Raw genomic sequence first — 23,996 nt, 5'->3', positions numbered from 1 at the left:
AAAGTTCATGCAGTGTAATGCGTAGGCGTCTCAATACCTTTGTGTTATGTACAGTGGCATCTAAAACTTTGGGCACCCATGGTCAAAATTACAGTTATTCTGAACAGTTAAGTTGGTGAACATGAAATGATCTCTAAAAGGCCTAAAGCTATGGGCAGCATGGTGCCTCAGTGGTTAGCACTGCAGCCTTACAGCACTAGGGTCCTGGTTTAAATCCCACCAAGGACAACATGTGCAAGGAGTTTGTATGTTCTCTTCGTGTTTGCGTGGGTTTCCTCCCTGTTCTCCGGTTTCCTCCCACACTCCAAAGACATACTGATAGAGAATGTAGATTGTGAGCCCCAATGGGGACAGTGCCCATAACGTCTGTAAAATTGTTTGAATTGTAAAGCGCTGCGGAATATGTTGGCACTATATAAATAAAATAAAAGAAGAAAAAGAAGCTAAAGATGACACATTTCCTTTGTATTTTAAGCAAAAAAAGATATACACTGCTCAAAAAAATAAAGGGAACACTTAAATAACAGAATATAACTCCAAGTAAATCAAACTTCTGTGACATCAAACTGTCCACTTAGGAAGTAACACTGATTGACAATCAATTTCACATGCTGTTGTGCAAATGGAATAGACAATAGATGGAAATTATTGGCAATTATCAAGACACCCTCAATAAAGGAGTGGTTCTGCAGGTGGGGACCACAGACCATATCTCAGTACCAATGCTTTCTGGCTGATGTTTTTGTCACTTTTGAATGTTGGTTGTGCTTTCACACTCGTGGTAGCGTGAGACAAACTCTACAACCCACAGAAGTTGCTCAGGTAGTGCAGCTCATCCAGGATGGCACATCAATGCGAGCTGTGGCAAGAAGGTTTGCTGTGTCTGTCAGCGTAGTGTCCTGAGGCTGGAGGCGCTACTAGGAGACAGGCCAGTACACCAGGAGACAAGGAGGGGGCCGTATGAGGGCAACAACCCAGCAGCAGGAACACTACCTCCGCCTTTGTGCAAAGAGGAACAGGAGGAGCACTGCCAGAGCCCTGCAAAATGACCTCCCGCCGGCCACAAATGTGCATGTGTCTGCACAAACGGTTAGAAACCGACTCCATGAGGGTGGTATGAGGGCCCGACGTCCACAGATGGGGGTTGTGCTCACAGCCCAACACTGTGCAGGATGCTTGGCATTTGCCACAGAACACCAGGATTGGCAAAGTCGCCACTGGCGCCCTGTGCTCTTCACAGATGAAAGCAGGTTCACACTGAGCACGTGACAGATGTGACAGAGTCTGGAGACGCCGTGGAGAGCAATCTGCTGCCTGCAACATCCTTCAGCATGATCGGTTTGGCAGTGGGTCAGTAATGGTGTGGGGTGGCATTTCTTTGGAGGGCCGCACAGCCCTCCATGTGCTCGCCAGAGGTAGCCTGACTGCTATTATGTACCGAGATGAGATCCTCAGTCCCCTTGTGAGACCATATGCTGGTGCGGTTGGCCCTGGGTTCCTCCTAATGCAGGACAATGCCAGACCTCATGTGGCTGGAGTGTGTCAGCAGTTCCTGCAAGATGAAGGCATTGAAGCTATGGACTGGCCGGCCCGTTCCCCAGACCTGAATCCGATTGAGCACATCTGGGACATCATGTCTCGCTCCATCCACTAACGTCACGTTGCACCACAGACTGTCCAGGAGTTGGCGGATGCTTTAGTCCTGGTCTGGGAGGAGATCCCAAAGGAGACCATCCGCAACCTCATCAGGAGCATGCCCAGGCGTTGTAGGGAGGTCATACAGGCACGTGGAGGCCACACACAATACTGAGCCTCATTTTAACTTGTTTTAAGGACTTTACATCAAAGTTGGATCAGCCTGTAGTCTGTTTTTCCACTTTAATTTTGGCGGTGACTCCAAATCCAGGCCTCCATTGGTTAATAAATTTGATTTCCACTGATTATTTTTGTGTGATTTTGTTGTCACATTCAACTTGTACAGAACAAAGTATTCAATGAGAATATTTCATTCATTCAGATCTAGGATGTGTTATTTGATTGTTCCCTTTATTTTTTTGAGCAGTGTATATTGTCATTTTTTTAATTTTAGAAATTACAAAACGGAAAATGGGCCAATGCAAAAGTTTTGACACTATTGGAGATATGTGTGCTCAGATAACTTTGACCAAGGTTTCAGACCTTAATTAGCCTGTTAGGGTTATGGCTTGTTCAATATTATTGTTAGGAAAGGCCAGGTGATGCAAATTTTCCAGCTTTATATAAACCCAGCCTCCTCTAACCTTGTACCAAAAAACAGCAGCCATGGATTCTTCTAGCCAGATGCCTAGCACTCTGAAAATGAAAATGGTGGAGGCCCACAAAGCACGAAAAGGCTATAAGAAGATAGCAAAGCGGTTTCAAGTTTCCCTTTCCTCAGTTCGAAATGTAATTAAGAAATGGCAGTTAACAGAAACAGTGGAGGTCAAGATAAGGTCTGAAAGAAAATTTCAGTGAGAGCTGCTCGTAGGATTGCTATAGAGGCAAATCAGAACCCCCGCTTGAGGGCATAAGACCTTCAGAAAAATTTAGCAGACTCTGGAGTTGTGGTACATTGTTCTACTGTTCAGAGACACCTGCACAAATATGGCCTTCATGGAATAGTCATCAGAAGCAAACCTTTCCTGCGTCCTCACCATAAAATTCAGGGTCAGAAGTATGCAAAAGAACATCTAAACAAGCCTGATGCATATTGGAAACAAGTCCTGTAGACTGACAAGGTTAAAATAGAACTCTTTGGCCACAATGATCAAAGGTATGTATGGAAAAAAAAGGGCGCATAATTTCAGAAAAAGAACATCTTGCCAACCATTAAGCATGGGGGTGGATTAATCACACTTTGGGGTTGTGTTGCCGCCAATGGCACAGGGAACATTTCACGGGTAGAGGGAAGAATGGATTCAATGAAATTTCATCAAATTCTTGATGCAAATATAACACCCTCTGTAAAAAGCTGAAGTTGAAAAGAGGATGGCTTCTACAAATAGATAATGATCCTAAACAAACATCAAGATCCACAATAGACTACCTCAAAAGGCGCAACTGAAGGTTTTACAATGGCCCTCACAGTCCCCTGATCTGAACATCATTGAAAATCTGTGGCTAGACCTCAAAATTGCAGTGCATGCAAGATGACCCAGGAATCTCACAGAACTGGAAGAATTTTCCAAGGAAGAATGGATGAAAATCCTCCAAACAAGAATAGAAAGACTCTTGGCTGGCTACAAAAAGCCTTTACAAGCTGTGATACTTTCAAAAGGGGGTGCTACTAGTAACTAACCATGCAGGGTGCCCAAACTTTTACATTGGCTCATTTTCCTTTCTGGTATTTGACCTCGGACATCCTGACTACCCTGTCTCATGGTTTGTCCGTGAGAGGTGACTCAGCGTCACACATGTCATATCAACTGGATAGATGTTAAGACCTGTATCCAGGACATATAGTATTTGCATATACTAGTCTCTCCATTTCTATGAAAGACCCCCCAAAAAAAGGTGTCAGTGGTGTTAAAGATCTGAATATTCTTTTTAATGGAATTTATAAACTTAAGAAGCTTCTGACATGTCATGGAAACATGGCAGAAAGAGTAGTGGTGGTTAAGGTCGTAGGGCTCACTAAAAAAAGGGGGCCTACTAAATTTTCACGACTTTTACACAGGCAATAATGCAGGGTGCAGCACAGTGGCTGAGTTGTTAGCACTGTGGTCTTGCAGTCCTGGCGTCCTGGGTTCAAATCTTACCATGGCCAAAATCTGTTTATATGATCTCCCCGTGTTTACGTGAGTTTCCTCCGGGTTCTCCAGTTTTCTCCCACCCTCAAAGACATACTGATAAGGAATACAGATTTTGAGCCCCAGCCCCAATGAGGACAGAGATGATGATGTCTGTAAAGCGCTGCAGAATATGATGCCTAATAAGTAAAATTAATTAATATTTATCTATCGATAGCAGAATAGATCCAGGCAATGACTAAGGACCCTATGGTCTGAAATGTTTAAAATTTGGAAAAGATGAAAATATATATATTTTTGCCTAAAATACTAAGGAAATGTGTCATCTTTAACTTTAGGCCTTTCAGGGATCATTTCATCTTCAACTTGCTTAACTGTTCACAATAACAGCAATTTTGACCAGGGGTGCCCAAACTTTTACATGCCACTGTACATGTGATTAAAATATCTAAACTCTGCCTCCTGAATTCCTGTTAAAGGGGTTTTCTGGTTTCGAAAAAATCCTGTCCCTGGGATGCAGTTTGTTTTAAAAGATTAAACTTTGCTTTACTCACCCTACCTGGGTCCAGCGCTAAGTCTCTGCTGCTACTTCCGTTGTCTATTAATATTTGCTGCGCTTCCGTCATGTGGACAGCGTTGCAGCCAGGAACTGAGCTTAGCGGCTCTGCCAGATTTGACTGCTGAGCTCCCTGTTTGGCTGCAGAGCTGCCGATGTGACGGACAATAACAGACATCGTGAGCAGCAGTGGAGACCAGCGCTGGTCCCGGGAGGGGGAGGAAAGACCCAAGGGAAAGGGGTTTTCTGAAATCGGAATAACACTTCAAACTAAATATACAACAAGCTATGTATTTAATAAATCAATGATACAATATTAATCATATACAAAATGTAATATCTTTATATCTGGAGCTGGAGTCTGTACATTTCTACGGACTTCACAACTCTGACTACATTGCTCTGTGCAGGTGTGACTGGTAAATAATGAAGGGAATATGATCGGCGGGTCTTCTGGGAGCCAGACGCCCCACTGATCTAATATTGATTGCCTATTCTAAGGATAAGTTCTCAATATTGTGTTCCTGGAAACTCCTGAACAGAATGAAGCCCTGCTATTAATTTCCATTCACTTTCACCTAACGTATATACTGTACAGTATGTGATAGTGACTGTGGTCGGATCAGTACGGATGTGCTATAAAGAAGATTTCTACATAATTTACGGTATATTCGCGGTCTGTGAAAAGATGGGAGACATCTCCTATAGACCTGTGACACTTGTCACTTGAGGAATAGTAGCATCTGTAAGACCAAGATAACTCAAGGGCTTATGTGTAGACTTTATCTTGGGCGTTTGTGGAGGTGATTTTTTAAGGTCAGACTGGACTGACATTTCTAGGATGGATAAATTTTAATAGAAAAGTGAGCAGAGACAATTATTTAGATTTATCTAGTGAATGTATGTATTTTGGGAGAATACCACGACCCAAGCAGATCGCAGATGCAACACAACATTTGTATTGTGAGATATTGCTTTAGAAAACTTGAGAATGACATTTAGGGATGTTCAATTACTTTTGCAAAGACAATTTGAGAGGCGGTTTCAAAGTGAAAAAGAAATCAGATATGTCCGGAGGGAAAGGTTAGATAAAAAAAAAGTCTGCAGACAAAATCTGAGAAATTATTATTTTATTACAAGTATAAGGCAGACCCTCATTTACAACTTCCCACTTCTTGCCAATGTTATTTGTACAGTAGATAGCTGCAGCTCCATACACAATATTAGACTCCAGAGATGAATATCTCAGTGGCCTCTCACCTGTGGCTCTTCTCCTTTTTCATAATTACAACTCCATGTTGTAATGGTTTCAACATTGACTGTGACCAAGGAACGCTGAGAGTGACAGCTCAGCTGGCCTATGGGATCTGGAGTGTGCTGGACTGTCAGTTTTGTTAGTGACAAACCAATCTGATGCTGGGGTGTGCTGGGTTGTCAGCATTGTGATTGACAGCCCTGCTACTCAGTCTGGTCTAGCCTACGGGCGCTTCCCCAGGTACCTCTCATCCTTAATCATTTGCAAAGTATTTAGCTGGTTAGCTGCTAGTAGTCAGTGTCAGTTGTAGCTTTGCTTAAGTTAGGCATGTTTGCTTAGCCCTGTGTCTCTTTTCTCTGACCTTGTTGCCAGACAAAGGATTTGTCTTGGCTATTCGTGTAGATTATCCCTCCTGCTCTTGACGCTCAATGACATCAAGTACCTGACCCCGGACTTGGCCTCTGATTATTCGTTTGTTTTACTCCCTTGTCTTGACGTACTTTTCTGGCTTTGGAACCCAGACTGTTACCTGACCACGCCTTTGTCTTACTCATCTGTACTACGAGCCCTTCTGATATCTGACCTCCGACCACCTGACTACCCTGTCTCATGGTTTGTCTGTTAGTAGTGACTCAGCGTCACACTTGTCATATCAACTGAATAGATGTTAGGACCTGTATCTGGGACATATAGTATATGCATATACTAGTCTCTCCATTTCTATGGAAGACCCAAAAATTGATGAGCATGTGCACCCATCACTCCATTCTTAACACCATGCACAAGGGCTCTTTTCACAAGATAGATGCAGGTCCTACAGATATGCCATAAATGTCCCAGATGTGACAACCACTTTAAAGGCTAATTACATCTCTTGGGTAGAGGGTTAATGAAACGCATATGTTTTAACTTAAAAATCACTTTTGTAATTGTTTTTTATTTAAAAATTTGTTAGTCCATAGCGTCACTCTCCCCTGAAAGGTGTCAGTAGTCTTAGAGATTGGAATATTCAAAGGGAATTTATGAATTTAAGAAGCTTCTTATATGTCATGGAAACATGGCAGAAAGGGTAGTGGTGTTTAAGGTCCTGGGACTCACTAAAAAAAGGGGGCCAGTAAATAATCATGACTTTTACACAGGCAATAATGCAGGGTTCAGCACGGTGGCTCAGTGGTTAGCCTTGTAGTCTTGTAGTCCTGAGTTCAAATCCTACCATAGTCAACATCTGTTGCTATGTTCTCCTCGTTTTTGCATGAATTTCCTCTTGGTTCTCCAGTTTTCTCCCATACTCAAGAGACATACTGATAAAGAATTTATATTGTGAGCCCCAATGAGGACAGTGGTGATGATGCCTGTAAAGCGTTGCGGAATATGATGGTTAATAAGTAAAATAAATTAATATTTATCTATGGTTTGATCCTGTGGAATATGATGGTGCTATGTAAGTAAGAACAAGGAGCATCTGTAAAATGAATCTAGATTTGAAGTGGTCACCATTATGCCAGAACCTATCTTTCACTACAGCTCTAATTCACCAGATCATCATAGCTATAGTCCACCAGATTATCAAAGCTGTAATCCACCAGATTATCATAGCTGTAGTCCACCAGATCACCATAGCTGTAATACACCACATTATCATAGCTATAGTCCACCAGATCACCATAGCTGTAATCCACCTGATTATCATAGCTGTAGTCCACCAGATCCATCAGAGCGCTAGTCCACCAGATCATCATCGCTCTAATCCATCAAATATCATAGCTGTAATCCACAAGATCATCATAGCTGTAATTCACAAGATCATCATAGCTGTAATCCACAACATCATCATAGCTGTAATCCACAACATCATCATAGCTGTAATCCACAACATCATCATAGCTCTGATCTACCAGATCATCATAGCTCTAATTCACCAGATTATCATAGCACTAATCCACGAGGTCATCAAAGCGCTAATCCACCAGGTCATCATAGCTCTAATTTATTTATTTTACTCACTTATATAGCTCAATTAATTCCACAGCGTTTACTAATCCACAAAATCATCATAGCTCTAATTCACCAGATCATCATAGGTCTAATTCACCAGATCATCATAACTAAAATCCATCAGATTATCATAGCTCTAATTCACTAGATTATCATAGCTCTAATTCACCAGATCATCATAGCGCTAATCTACAAAATCATCATAGCTCTAATCCACAAGATCATTATAGCTCTAATCCACCAGGTCATCGTGGTCCTAATACACCAGATCATCAAAGCACTAATCCACTACATCATTATAGCTCTAATCTACCAGATCATCATAGCGCTAATCCACCAGGTCATCATAGCGGTAATCCACCAGATCATTATAGCTCTAATCCACCAGGTCATCGTGGTCCTAATACACCAGATCATCAAAGCACTAATCCACTACATCATTATAGCTCTAATCTACCAGATCATCATAGCGCTAATCCACCAGGTCATCATAGCGGTAATCCACCAGATCATTATAGCTCTAATCCACCAGATCATTATAGCTCTAATCCACCAGATCATTATAGCTCTAATCCACCAGATCATTATAGCTCTAATCCACCAGATCATTATAGCTTTAATCCACCAGATCATTATAGCTCTAATCCACCAGATCATTATAGCTCTAATCCACCAGATCATTATAGCTCTAATCCACCAGGTCATCGTGGTCCTAATACACCAGATCATCAAAGCACTAATCCACTACATCATTATAGCTCTAATCTACCAGATCATCATAGCGCTAATCCACCAGGTCATCATAGCGGTAATCCACCAGATCATTATATCTCTAATCCACCAGATCATTATAGCTCTAATCCACCAGATCATTATAGCTCTAATCCACCAGATCATTATAGCTCTAATCCACCAGATCATTATAGCTTTAATCCACCAGATCATTATAGCTCTAATCCACCAGATCATTATAGCTCTAATCCACCAGATCATTATAGCTTTAATCCACCAGATCATTATAGCTCTAATCCACCAGGTCATCGTGGTCCTAATACACCAGATCATCAAAGCACTAATCCACTACATCATTATAGCTCTAATCTACCAGATCATCATAGCGCTAATCCACCAGGTCATCATAGCGGTAATCCACCAGATCATTATAGCTCTAATCCACCAGATCATTATAGCTCTAATCCACCAGATCATTATAGCTCTAATCCACCAGATCATTATAGCTGTAATCCACCAGATCATTATAGCTCTAATCCACCAGATCATTATAGCTTTAATCCACCAGATCATTATAGCTCTAATCCACCAGGTCATCGTGGTCCTAATACACCATATCATCAAAGCACTAATCCACTACATCATTATAGCTCTAATCTACCAGATCATCATAGCGCTAATCCACCAGGTCATCATAGCGGTAATCCACCAGATCATTATAGCTCTAATCCACCAGATCATTATAGCTCTAATCCACCAGATCATTATAGCTCTAAATCCACCAGATCATAATTGCTCTACTCCACCAGATATTCATAGCTCTACTCCACCAGATCATCATGGTTCTAATCCACCAGATCATCATAGCACTAATCCACCAGATTGTCATGGCTCTAATCTACCAGATCATCATAGCGCTAATCCACCAGGTCATCATAGCGGTAATCCACCAGATCATTATAGCTCTAATCCACCAGATCATTATAGCTCTAATCCACCAGATCATAATTGCTCTACTCCACCAGATATTCATAGCTCTACTCCACCAGATCATCATGGTTCTAATCCACCAGATCATCATAGCACTAATCCACCAGATTGTCATGGCTCTAATGCATCAGATCGTCATGGCTCTAATCCACCATATCATCATTGCTCTACAAGAGCCGTGTCTGTCAGCAGAGACCTCCTCCTTTTAGGTGCTGGCTATACGCACTGTGGCTATACGTACTGTGAATGCGCCCCTAGACGGACCACCATAACGAGACTCCAGTGATTAAGCTTCTTTTATTTGGGTGAACAGCGGAACATTGATAAAATGTAACTGTAAGGCCTAAATCTCTTGCATGTCTGATAGTCGTGCGATAAGGGCTAATTGAATGCCATGCCTTACTGCTCATTGAATCGGAGCAGGTACCACGCTCCTCTCAGTGAGCCCTTAAGCTTTCATCTATTAGAAAAGGAAACATTCATTAATCAAGCATAGCGGCAGCTAATTATTGGGTGGTATTTGAGGTAAAGTTTAATGCCATCCTTTCAATGCTCGACTAATTTCTCTTGAAACGTACAGCTGATAGCGAGCGCCGAGCTGCAGAGACCATTATCTCTATGTTAAGTAGAATATATGAGGGAAAAAAAAACATTTGTTGCCTTTAAGCTGACTCCGCATTAACCCCACCGCTTGTTTCATCTACAGGTACATTGAGATACTGAAGGAGCATAAGCCGAAGATACTGTGGGACCAGCACATTGCCGAACATTACCTTGAGTATAAAAAGTGAGCACCGCATGGGGCAATCCTGCTCTGTATGGGATGGATCAGGGCGGACAGGGAAAGGACACAAATCTGTAGACCACCATGGCCAACAAAATCATGCTGAACTATCCGGCACTCAGCAATAATTTATAGTTATTTTCTCTGCTTAGTGGCTGATTGTATTTCATGTCGGGAAAATTGTCACAAAAAGTAGAACAAATGGCTCTTAACCATCATCAGATTACCCAGGCTTATTGTTAAAGAGAAATGGGGTCTGCCCCCCCTGGAAAGGTTTAACCAAACATAGCTAAAGTGGATGTCTGTCATATTTCCAGACTGTAATCTCTGCAATGTTCAGCTTCTTAAGACATGTTGTTTTTTTTGCAGGAATAAAGGAGGAAAGCATGCAGTCTTCTATCCAACCCTGAAGGTGAGGAACCAAAAAGTACATTGTCCGCCTCATACCTGTCTATAGGGGAGAAGGAGGGGCCGCTATAATATCCATATCTACATACAGGGTTGGACTAGCCCACCAGAGTACCGGATAATCCTCTGGTGGACCCTGGCTTCTCCTTTAGGAGAGTTCATAGTGCAAACCTTGCAGCTGCTGTGGGGCTCGAGTGGGGGAGAAAGGTGGGCCCTCAGAATCAAATCCTCTGGTGGGCCCAATGTTCTTCAGTCTGACACTGTCTACATAGGTTCACTAAGCCATGTATGTTCACTTTCCATATAATCGTGCCAGGTCTTCTAATTCATAGCTTTTTACCAGAAGGAGAAAGTCTGTTGCTGCTGCTGTTCTTGCCATGGATATGCCAATGGATGAGCAGAAAAGACTTTTTAAAGCTGTAAAACACAGCAATGAATTGCATGAAGGGAGAAAATGAGTTATAAGACCTTGTTCACACAGTACCATACACGACTTTGAGATCTATATGTACGTTGCCAAAATATTTTCAAGCTGTTTTTTTTTACCCACTGATACAGTAACCAGTACACATAGAGATGTTTCTCACAGATCTCTCTATACCCAGCTTAAATTGTTCAATCTGCATTGAAAAATACCATTATCAGGTATCGGATAGTCTAAGACTTCATGTTCTTTCCAATTGAAGTTGGTAGAAATAAGCTCTAAGTCCAAAACCAGACATTGGTAGTACCATGGCACGGCCCGTGGAGCATATCATCACTTCCAGCTGGCACACGTCCCACCAACTGTGCCCCACTAACAATTTGGAGGTTTGCATTACGGTTTTGGGAAGCACGGTGATAGAGAACGCAACAAGCAGCATTATTACACTAGGGTACGGACATTGCCATAGGATTACATTTATGCACCACACATAACTGGTACAGATCCATAACATGGTTGTGTGCAGTACAGGGTCTAAGTTGCTGGTCTTTCAGAATATTTGATTTATGGTGAGAAAGCTTAGAGAATCTGTGATGTAATTTATACTGCCTGGACCATGGGCAGCATGAATTAGACAATGGCTGTATTAATGCTTATTTTTTTATATAAAAACCATGCGGTGTATCACAGGAAACATACTCTGGGAGTCTGCCGGGGATTATGTATCTCAGCTGAGTAGCAATGCAGATATCTGGTGGCTTCTACCTGCCTTGCTCCCCTTCTTTCCATATATACACGTAATGTGAGAGATTTGTCAGTCTAAGAGAGTAGGGTGGGGACAAGCCGCCAGAGATCAGCCTTGGACTAGTCATCTAAAACATATGGTCCCCATATACACTGCTCAAAAAAATAAAGGGAACACTAAAAGACCAGATCCTAGATATCACTGAATGAAATATTCCAGATGCAAATCTTTATTGATTACATAGTGGAATGCGTTGAGAACCATAAAACGTAAAAATGATCAGTGTAAATCAAAATTAATATCCCATGGAGGTCAGGATTTGGAATGATACTCGAAATCAAAGTGTAAAATCAAATTACAGGCTGATCCAACTTCAGTGGAAATGCCTCAAGACAAGGAAATGATACTCAGTATTGTGTGTGGCCTCCACGTGCCTGTATGACCTCCCTACAACGCCTGGGCATGCTCCTGATGAGCCGGCGGATGTTCTCCTGAGGGATCTCCTCCCAGACCTGGATTAAAGAGTCAGTCAACCAGGGGAGGAGTCCTGAGGAGATAATTTGCATATTCCCACTGCATTTTGGGGTAAGTGAAGAGTCTCCGCGAGCTCAAAGAACACTGGATTTTGGCTGTTGGAGCTGAAAAGAGGACATCGGTAAACCGCGCGCTTTTTCTTTAAGCTTTTTTCACTGTTTTCAGAACATTAACAATAAGAACATGGAAGAGTCCAGGAGCCATTTGGTGAGCTGCTTATCCTGCTACATGTTCACAGACTTGCCAGTGGAAAAGCCAAACTTCACATGCCAGAAATGCAAGCTTGTGTCCCTGTTGGAGGAAAAGTTGCGAAATCTAGAAGAGAGGTTAACTACCTTGAAAATCATTAAGGAAGGTGAAGAGTTCTTAGACAGAGCAGAATTATCTCTTCATGATTCAGAAAGAGAAGAAATTCGAACTGCACCTGACGAAACAGAGGAATGGAAGCCTGTGACCCACTGAATACTCAGTGCGAGAGGTATATACCGTATGGGAATAAAAGGGCCAGAAATAAGAGGAAACCAATATGGTTGAATAAGAACGTAAAAGGGGCGTTAAATAGCAAAAAAGAGGCATTCAAGAGATTAAAACAGGAAAACAGTAAGGAGGCACTAATGTGTTACAAGGAAAAAACGAGAACCTGCAAAAAACAAATAAAAATAGCAAAGGAGGAAACAGAGAGACGTATTGCTAGGGAAAGTAGATCAAATCCCAAACTGTTCTTTACGTATATAAATAGTAAAAGGATTAAATCGAATAATATTGGACCGATAAAAAGTGATGAAGGCAAAATCATAGAGAAAGATGAGGATAAAGCTAATCTATTAAATAAATTTTTTTCGTCAACTTTCACAAAGGAAAAAGAACTAACAGGCGAAATGAGAAGTGACAAGCTTAATCCTCCACTAAGTATGACAAATCTAACCCAAGCTGGGGTACAGAAACGCCTCAGTAACATTAAAATAAACAAATCACCAGGACCTGATGGCATACACCCACGGGTACTAAGGGAACTAAGTAATGTGATAGACAGACCATTATATCTTATATTTAAGGACTCTGTTGAGACTGGGTCTGTACCACTTGATTGGCGACAGGCGAATGTAGTGCCAATATTCAAAAAGGGAGCGAAAAGTAACACCGGAAACTATCGGCCGGTGAGTCTGACGTCCGTTGTGGGCAAAATTTTTGAAGGCTTTATTAATGAGGCAATCATGGAGCATCTTGATGCTAATAATCTATTAACCCCGAACCAACATGGATTCATGAGGAATCGCTCCTGCCAAACAAACCTGATTGACTTCTACGAGGAGGTGAGCTCTCGAGTAGATCAGGGGGAACCAGTGGATGTCGTGTATCTCGACTTCTCAAAAGCGTTCGATAGCGTGCCACATAATAGGTTGGTATACAAAATGAGAATGATGGGGCTGGGGGAAAATGTCTGCAAGTGGGTAGCTAACTGGCTAAAGGATAGAAGGCAGCGGGTGGTTATAAATGGAATATACTCAGATTGGGTAAGCGTCACTAGTGGGGTACCACAGGGGTCTGTACTAGGCCCAATGTTATTTAATATCTTTATTAACGACATAGTCAACGGGATAAATAGTAAAATATCAATATTTGCAGATGACACAAAGTTATGTAAAACAATTAATACAAAAGAGGACAGTGCAGACCTACAGAGGGATTTGGATAAGCTGGGTAGGTGGAGCATTAAATGGCAAATGAGGTTTAACGAGGAGAAATGTAAGGTCATACATATGGGAAGGAAAAATGGAAGTCACCAGTACTCACTGAATGGGAAATCATTGGGGAATTCAGAGATGGAGAAGGACTTGGGCATCTTGATTGATAGCAAACTAAATTGGAGTGCCCAAAGTCAGGCCGCTGCTGTAAGGGCAAACAGGGTAATGGGATGTATCAGAAGAGGTATAGCTGCAAAGGATGAGAACATTGTTCTTCCACTGTACAAAGCACTGGTCAGACCACACTTGGAATACTGTGCTCAGTTATGGGCCCCAATATATAGAAAGGATATAAATGAGCTTGAAAAGGTACAAAGGAGGGCAACAAAATTAATAAGGGGAATGGAGGGACTGCAATACCCAGAGAGGTTGGCAAAACTAGGACTATTCAGCCTGGAAAAGAAGGTTGAGGGGGGACATAATAAATGTGTACAAATATGTTAGGGGACAGTATAGAGACCTTGCCCGGGATTTGTTCAAAAGGAGGGATATTACGGTAACAAGAGGGCATTCACTAAGACTGTAAGAGAAAAGGTTTCAGCACCAGCATAGGAAGGGGTTCTTTACGGTAAGAGCAGTGAGAATATGGAATTCACTGAGTGAGGAGACGGTAATGTCGGATTCACTACACCAGTTCAAGCGGGGACTGGATGCTTTTCTAGATACCAGGCAGATTTCTGTATATACTTAACAATAGAATAAAATAGTAGGTTGATACAGGGATTTATTCTGACTGCTGGTTTCAGAGTCGGGAGGGAATTTTTCCTCAGGTGAAGATTGGCCAAATCATTTGGGGTTTTTGCCCTCCTCTGGATCAACTTTAGCAATTACAGAACTAACAGGTCGAACTTGATGGACGCAAGTCTTTATTCGGTTTTACTAACTATGTGACCCACAGAAGCAGGAGGATTGAGAGGCAGTCAGCACCCATACTGCTCAGGAACCAGTACCAGGCTCTCACGCAGGAGAACCATGAAGAAATACAGCAAAATAAGACTTTGCCAGCAATGAATAACCTTGTAAGCCCTCAGAATCCTCCTGGATGGAGAAAGAAGAATGTTGTGAAGAAAAAACGGAGAGTGGTGGTCATGGGGGATTCCCTGTTAAGAGGAACAGAGGCCGCTATCTGCAGACCAGACATAACCTCAAGAGAAATGTGCTGTCTTCCAGGAGCAAAAATTAAAGATGTGTCTGACAGGATATCAAGACTCTTCAGACCTACAGATCACTACCCATTCCTGCTAATACATGTGGGGACAAATGACACCGCAGGAAAGGACCTGGAAACCATCTGCAGTGACTTTGAAGACTTAGGCAAGAAAGTGAAAGAATTGGGAGCGCAGGTGGTCTTCTCATCCATCCTCCCAGTGGATGGCCATGGAACAATGAGGTGGAATAAGATTCTACAGGTGAACAACTGGCTACGTCGATGGTGTCGTCAACAAGGATTTGGATTTCTGGATCACGGAATGAATTACCTATACGATGGACTACTTGCTAGAGATGGGGTGCACCTTACGAAGACTGGAAAACATGTATTTGGAAGTCGCCTTGCTACACTCATCAGGAGAGCTTTAAACTAGAACAATGTGGGAAGGGAAGCAAAAGGCCAGAAAAAGCCATACAGCTGACAAATACTATTGAGATCTCTGCTACTGGAAGTGGAAAAGAAGAACAAAGACAAAAAAATCTAAATAATAAAAATATGGGAGGAAGAGAAACCAATCACAAACTAAAATGTTTTTGTACAAATGCACAAAGCATGGGCAACAAACAAGGAGAATTGGAACTACTAATGCAGGAAAAGGAATATGATGTCATTGGAATCACTGAAACTTGGTGGGACGATACACATGATTGGAATACAAGCCTAAAAGGATACAACTTATTTGCAAGAAACAGACTTGATAAACGAGGAGGAGGTGTTGCATTGTATGTTAAGGCCCCGTCACACTAAGCGATATCGCTAGCGAGATCGCTGCTGTGTCACGGTTTTGGTGACTCACCAGCGACCTCACCAGCGATGTCGCTATGTGTGACACTTTGCAACGATCAGGCCCCTGCTGTGAGGTCGCTGATCGTTGCAAAGTGTCCTGGACCATTTTTTGGTCGTTGGCCTCCCGCTGGCCAGCACACATCGCTGTGTGTGACCAGCGGGACCAACGATCTGGCTGGTAACCATGGTAAATATCGGGTTACTAGGGGCACGCGCGCACTTAGTAACCCGCTGTTTACCATAGATACCACTCTGCTACGGTGAGCGGAGGCTCCAGCGCACCGTAGCAGAGTGGTATCCATGGTAAACAGCGGGTTACTAGGGGCACACGCGCACTTAGTAACCCGATATTTACCATAGTTACCAGCCTGCTCCTGCTTAAGCAGCAGGCTGGGAACGGGAGCAGGACATCGTGGAACGATTCTTTCCACGATATCGCTGCTCCCCTCATCGCTGGTGAGCCTGCCTGTTTGACAGCTCACCAGCGATGTATTAGCGATGCAGCAACGATCCCTGACAGGTCGTATCGTTGTCGGGATCGCTGCTGCATCGCTTAGTGTGACGGGGCCTTTAGAAAAGCGTATATCTGCACAGAGATTGAAGCTTCAGAGACTGGGAGTTCTGTGGAAACTGTTTGGGTAAGAATACAAGGAGAGAACAAAGGAAAGGACACCATTGTAGGCATTTACTACAGGCCACCTGGGCAAGCTGAAGATATGGATGAACTCTTTATGTATCAAATGACCAAGTTCTCCAAAAAATATGACGTAGTGGTCATGGGAGATTTCAACTATCCAGACATTTGTTGGGAATCTCTCTCAAGTAAAACTAACAGGTCAAGCAAATTCTTATCCTCTCTTGCTGACAACTTTATCTTCCAAAAGGTAGGGGAGAAAACAAGGGGATCTGCTACTTTGGATCTAATCCTTATAAACAGGGAGGAAATGGTTGAGGAGGTAAAGGTGGCTGGGACCCTAGGAGGCAGCGATCATGCTATTATAGAATTTTGGATAACTAGAGGAGGAAGACATGTGAAGACTCAAACTTCAAGGTTAGATTTTAGAAAGGCAGATTTTAAGAGACTCAGAAAGAGAATAGGAGGGATCCAATGGCTGGATGTCCTTAAGGACAAAAATGTCCAGGAAGGATGGGAAATTTTTAAAAATGAGATTCTCAAAGCACAATCGTTAACAATCTCGAAAAGTAGGAAGAATGGGAAGCATTTAAGGAAACCAGGATGGATGAACACAGAACTTAAACACATGCTAAAAAGAAAGAAAGAAATGTTTATTAAATGGAAAGAGGGAGGCATATCTAAAGAAGATTATAATGCAGTCTGCAGATCCTGCAGGGCACGTATCAGGTTAGCTAAAGCTGACAATGAATTAAGGCTGGCAAGAGATGTCAAAAGCAATAAAAAGGATTTTGGGGGTATGTCAAAAGTAAAAGAAAAGTCAAAGATGCTATAGGATTTTTACAGGATGAAAATGGAGAAATGGTAAGAGAGGATGTTGAGAAGGCCGAACTTTTTAATTCCTATTTTGCATCGGTTTTCTCTCAGAAAGAAAATGTAACATCAACTGATCTTCACTGTCCTTTTAAAGGAATAGAGGAATCCAAGTTATCTGTAAACAGAAAGATTGTGAGGGAATATTTAGCTAACATAAATGAGTTCAAGTCTCCAGGTCCAGATGAATTACACCCCAGAGTACTGAAGGAGATCGTAGAAGAAATTTTAGAACCACTCTCCATAATCTTTGAAAATTCTTGGAGAACAGGAGAAGTCCCAGAAGACTGGAGAAGAGCAAATGTTGTTCCTATCTTCAAAAAGGGGAAGAAGGTGGACCCAGGGAACTATAGGCCGGTGAGACTGACTTCTATACCAGGAAAGATCTTTGAACAAATTATTAAACAACATGTATGTAAGTACATGGATAAGAATGAAGTGATTAACCAGTGTCAGCATGGGTTTGTAACTAACAAGTCATGTCAGACTAACTTAATTTCCTTCTATGACAGAATCACTGACTGGGTGGATCAGGGGAAATGCTGTAGATATAGTATATCTTGACTTCAGCAAAGCATTTGACAAAGTATCTCACACCGTCCTTATTGAAAAAATGACCAAGTATGCAATGGACCAGGCAACTGTTAGGTGGATTCATAACTGGCTTAGTGATCGGACTCAAAGGGTGGTTGTAAATGGCTTCACATCCAGCTGGATGAATGTCTCAAGTGGGGTACCACAGGGCTCCGTCCTGGGACCTGTATTGTTCAACATCTTTATCAATGATTTAGATGAAGGAATTGAGGGTAAACTGATTAAATTTGCTGATGACACAAAGCTAGGAGGGATAGCTAATACTAGAGAAGAGAGAGAGAGGATTCAAAAAGACCTAAATAAACTGGAGCAGTGGGCAGCAACCAACAGAATGGTTTTTAACAGGGAAAAATGCAAAGTACTACATCTGGGCAATAAAAATGAAAAAAGCATATACAGAATGGGAGGAATAGAGCTAAGCAACAGTACATGTGAAAAAGACTTAGGTATACTAATAGATCATAGACTGAACATGAGTCAACAGTGTGATGCAGCAGCAAAAAAGGCAAATACAATTCTGGGATGTATTAACAGAAGCATACAGTCTAGATCACGTGAAGTCATTATCGGTCTTTACTCCTCTTTGGTCAGACCTCATCTGGAATACTGTGTACAGTTTTGGGCACCACATTTTAAAAAAGACATAGACAAACTGGAGCAAGTTCAGAGAAGAGCGACCAGAATGGTGACTGGTCTGCAAACCCTGTCCTATGAGGAACGGTTGCAGGATTTGGGAATGTTTAGCTTGCAAAAAAGAAGACTGAGAGGAGACTTAATAGCTGTCTACAAATATGTCAAGGGCTGTCACATTGTAGAAGGATCATCTTTATTCTCATTTGCACAAGGAAAGACTAGAAGCAATGGGATGAAACTAAATGGGAGGAGACACAGATTAGATATTAGAAAAAACTTTTTGACAGTTAGGGTGATTAATGAGTGGAACAGGCTGCCACGAGAGGTGGTGAGTTCCCCTTCAATGGACGTCTTCAAACAGAGGCTGGACAGACATCTGTCTGAGATGATCTAGTGAATCCTGCTTTGAGCAGGGGGTTGGACCAGATGACCCAGGAGGTCCCTTCCAGCTCTACCATTCTATGATTCTATGATTCTATGATTCAACTCCTGGACAGTCTGTGGTGCAACTGTTGGTGGATGGAGCGAGACCTGATGTCCCAGATGTGCTCAATTGGATTCAGGTCTGGGGAACGGGCAGGAAAGTCCAAAGCATCAATGCCTTCATCATGCAGGAACTGCTGACACGCTCCAGCCACATGAGGTCTGGCATTGTCATGCATCAGAAGGATCTCAGGGCCAACCACACCAGCATATGGTCTCACAATGAGTCTGAGGATCTCACCCTGGTACCTAATAGCAGTCAGGGTACCTCTGGCGAGCACATGGAGGGCGGTGCGGCCATCCAAAGAAATGCCACCCCACACCATTACTGACCCACTGCCAAACCGGTCATGCTGAAGGATGTTGCAGGCAGCAGATCGCTCTCCACGGCGTCTCCAGACTCTGTCACGTCTGTCACATGTGCTCAGTGTGAATCTACTCTCATCCGTGAAGAGCACAGGGCACCAATGTGGAATCTGCCAAGCTTGGTGTTTTCTCCTGCACGGTGTTGGGCTGTAAACACAACACCCTCTTGTGGACTTCGGGCCCTCATACCACCCTCATGGATGTTAGTGGCCTGCTGGAGTTAATTTGCAGGGCTCTGGCACTGCTCCTCCTTGCACAAAGGATGCATGAGAGGTTGTTACACCTGGAGAGACATTCGAGGGGCATCAACCCAGCGGCAGGACTGGTATCTACTTCTTTGTGCATGGAGGAACATGAGAAGCAATGTCAGAGCCCCACAAAATGACCTCCAGTGGGCAACTGGTCTGCATGTTTCTAACCAAACATGGAAAACCGACTCCATGAGCGCCCAAGGCACTGTGCAGCTCAATTGGCATTTGCCAGAGAACACTAGAATTGACAGGTTTTCCATTGGCATCCCGTTCTCTTCACAGTAGTACCACTGATTGTCCAGGAGCTCACTGATCCATGTCTAGAAGATCCTCAGGACACCATCTGCCGTCTCATCCGGAGGATGCCAGGCGCTGCCAGGAGTGCATACAGCACATGGGGGGCCATGCTCATTACTGAGTCACACTGTGATTTGCCATGATGAAATTTACAAAAATTGAATACACCTGTGATTTAAATCTTTTACTTTGATTTCCAGGCTGATGAGGAATCCTGTGCTCGGTTGATGATTTTGGTTCCCATTGACTAGTGATACGTCATTTTGTTCTCATTGAGCTTTATATTTGTTAAGATCTTCAACTTGAATCTTTTTTTCATCAAGATCCGATCTGTGATTTAAAGGGGTTGTCACTACTTTATATCCCCCCCCCCATGTATCCCCCCGGGGCCCCTAAGACTTCTTGTAAATACCTTACGTTGCTGATAATGCCTGTGAGCGGCGTCACGTGACCCCCGGCTGCAGCCGGCTCTGACATCTGTTGATGTCACGACAAGTGCTGGCAGCAGCTGGGGGTCTTTGTCTTCCTGGTTCCAGGGGATTGCCAGGCTGTGGGTGGGGTTACCCCCCCCCCCCCGCGTCACACCCCGCATCCACTGTGCGCCCTGCCTCTCCCCATTCATTGGGAAAGCGCGCGGTGGATGCCGGGTGTGATGTGGGGGGGTAACCTCGCCCACAACCCAGCAGCCACAGCGGGGACCCCAGCGCTGAGTCACGCCTCACTTGTCGTGACGTCAGTGCGGGGTCATGTGATGCCTGTGAGCGGCCAGTGATAGCGCCGCTCACAGGCATTATCAGCAACATAAAGTATTTACAAGAAGTCTTAGGGGCCCCGGGGGGATACATTTGGGGGGGGGGAATAAAGTAGTTGACAACTTCTTTAAATGATTCCTTTTTTTTGAGCAGCCTATTTTATATTGTACTTTCTTTTGGCCCAAAAATCTGTTTTTTTTAAAAAAAGAGTATTCTCAAAAATGTAGTATAACAATGATTCTCCCTTCATACCAGTTTTTCTGTAATTCTTTTTAATCTATCAGTCTATACAGGTTCGACTGGACCTTGCAAAGGAGCTGGGAACTGGGATTTCCATCTGGGAGCTGGGACAAGGCTTGGACTATTTCTATGACCTTTTATGATTTAGCAAGCATTGGATAACAAGCTGTGATTGTACCAGGGACTGACCTGTTTATTAAAAGCAATACAGATGACACCGAAGCTGGAAGTTCATACCTTGGTCTGTTCACACAGCACTTGGGGTTTGATGTCCCTAGTGCCCTGCGTAATCTCTAAATTCTTTATTTCTTCACCTTTCTGCACTTTTCCTCTCGATGGGACTTTAAATAGCTGAAAAAAAACTTTCAAACCATGAAGTTATGTTTTTTTTTTCCCTGAAAGGAAGTCTGGAAGTAGTTCTCAATGACTTCACATGAAGTTCTGTATAACAAACTACTTTGAATATGTAGACTAGTGATGAATGCTGCAACTTCAGGCTTTAGTCAAGGGTCCCTGGTAAGATATAGAGTCTTAAACTTCTGCACAACGCCGACTATGCATTGGACGGGCAAATTGATGCTCTGAGCCACTCTAAGTTTTTTTATTTTAGAATGACTTTCCTGTACCAGATATACTTAGTCGAACTTCTGCCTTATTTTCAATTTCGTCACTTTTGATGTTAAAGTGAACTTGTCATCAGGATATAAGACGCTTAACTAAAGGCATGTGAGTAAAGAGCCTTTCATCCTTAATAAATCCTTACTTGTAGCATTTTATTTTTCATTTTAGAGAAATCCAGCATTGAAGTGCAGGGGGCCGGCACTGCACTTCCAGTTCTCTTGCCTCTCTCCCTTTTTCCCGACCCACTGCCGGCCTCCGGTCTCTGACAGACAGGGCACTCTTCTCTCAGTGGCTTGCCTTCCCTGCCTGTGAGATTTTGCACAGGCGTCGTCATTGCTCTGGTGTCGTCTATCAGAGGGGGCAGCGCAGCTCAATAGTCCAGCTCTCACAATGCCATACTGCGTATGCACTGCCCTCTTTGAGAAGATGTCCCCAAGGTAATGACGGTGCCTGCTCAAAATCGGGCGGTAGAGACAAGTCATTGAGCCAAGAGAGACCTATTTGTTGGAGGTCAGTGGTGGGTTGGGAAAAGGGAGTGAGACACAAAGCTGGTAGTGCAGTGTCCACCCCCTGCTTCTGCAACTAAGACACCGCCCACTTTTACTGCAGTCGTAATGCGAGCTAGCAGTGAACTAGGTTTTCATGGCAAATTTTAGCAGCTGCTCCCCCTAGTCTTTAAGGCTATGTGCCCACGATGCAGAAATGAAGCAGAAAATTTCTGCAGCATTTCTGCATCTCCCTGGCAGAAAAAAACGCATGCAGATTGTGCATGCGGTTTTCCTGCAGAATACATGCGGATCCACATGCGGGTTCACATGCGTTTCCGCATGCAGATTGACAAGCGCTTTCCAGGCGATAGCATCACTTGGAAAGTGCTTGACAACTAGGTCACACTGTATAAATCCATGCAAACAGCATGGATTTATACAGTGTGAACCGTAAAAATTAAAACAAATAAAGCTATACTCACCCCCGAGGCCCCGGCGTGGCTGCAGCGCTGCTTCCTGGCTGGTTCCCGGCTGCCGGCACATCGCGAGACAGAGCGGTGAAGGGCCTGCGGTCACATGACTGTGACGTCACCGAAGGTCCTTCAGCGCTGCTGGCATTCAGAGAGAAGACGCCGGACAGGTGAGTATAAACTTTATTTGTTATTTTATTCTTTTTTCACAGGTAGAATGGTACCCAGGTCTGGATGAGAGTCTCCTCTCCTCCAGAACTGGGTACCATCCGCACATAGAGACGCATAGAAGCCGCTTGTAAAAATGTACAGTCTCGGTTTCTGTGCGTCTCAATGCAAGTCAATGGCGGGAGTTCCGCTGCGCTTCCGCAAAATTAAATGACATGCTGCGGATTTTTGTACGCAGCATAAACGCTGCGGAAAAATCCGCAGCATGTGCATAGAACATGCGGAATCCTTTTGGGGACCATGGGGTGCGGATTACCTAGCGTTTCACAAGCGTTTACGCTGCGGAAATTCCACAGCATAAATGCTTGAAAAACGCTACGTGGGCACACAGCCTAAAAGTGGAAAATGTCAAATCTTTTTTAATTATTTTTCATATTTTGCATTTTGAAAAAAAAAAAAGTTATTTTTTTTAATTAAAACATTAATACTTTGCATATATTCAATTGTTGAAAAACAATTTATTTTTGATGGCACATTCCCTTTAAACGCTAGAGTTTTCCAAGATGTCAAAATAAAATTCTACAAGCAAGGTAAGGATTTACTAAGGGTTAAAGGCTCTTTACTCACAACCTATTAGTTAGAGGTCTAATATCCTGATGATAGACTTACTCAGGTTCACTCTTGTTTAAAGTGAACCTATCATAGTTCCAAGGAAATAAACAGTTATTTTGATGCAAACTAGCAACATTTTTTTTTTAATTTGATTCATAAATGTTGCAACTTTTGAGCTAGAACTTTTTTAATAAATATATAAGGAAACAATGCTGATCTGTTTTGGGAATGCTATTATTCTGGAACATAATTTGCATAATTAAAATTAAAAGGGAATAAATGAAATATTCTGTTAATGTGTTGTTTTGTAATAGAGTTTTAATCACAGGAAGTTGCTCATCTGGGATCCGGACGATATTAGGTAATGTATAACATTAAACATGCTATAATAGATCACTTTTCTATTTGAAAATCTTGGGGATTGTTTGCATTTTCCTGCGTTCTCACCTTTTGATGAAAAACGACATAGAAGATCACTGAGGCACAGAATGAAGGCACCTATCAAACATATATGAGCTCAGCGATATGCAGCATTTACCTAAAGAGTTATTTTTACTTTTTCCCTACGTTTCAGCCACTTTTT

At 42.8% G+C, this 23,996-nt stretch overlaps 1 protein-coding gene across 1 annotated transcript in view; it reads left to right on the top strand.

Moving 5' to 3' along the window:
* CHID1 (chitinase domain containing 1) overlaps positions 1-23,698 on the top strand; it is a 560,444-nt gene extending 536,746 nt beyond the window's left edge. Inside the window, exons 11-13 of the mRNA XM_073658695.1 lie at positions 10,002-10,082; positions 10,449-10,491; positions 21,099-23,698. Of these exons, the coding sequence (XP_073514796.1) occupies positions 10,002-10,082; positions 10,449-10,491; positions 21,099-21,197 (223 nt within the window). The 3' untranslated portion in view covers positions 21,198-23,698. The remainder of the gene's footprint in view (positions 1-10,001; positions 10,083-10,448; positions 10,492-21,098) is intronic.
* The last annotated feature ends 298 nt before the right edge of the window (positions 23,699-23,996 follow it).

Source organism: Phyllobates terribilis, unplaced genomic scaffold (genome assembly GCF_046119375.1).
Source record: "Phyllobates terribilis strain yellow unplaced genomic scaffold, ASM4611937v1 Scaffold_13__5_contigs__length_258822181, whole genome shotgun sequence".
Classification (NCBI taxonomy): Eukaryota; Metazoa; Chordata; class Amphibia; order Anura; family Dendrobatidae; genus Phyllobates; species Phyllobates terribilis.
Note: the sequence above shows the minus strand (reverse complement) of the source record. Positions and strands in the feature narration are given on the sequence as shown.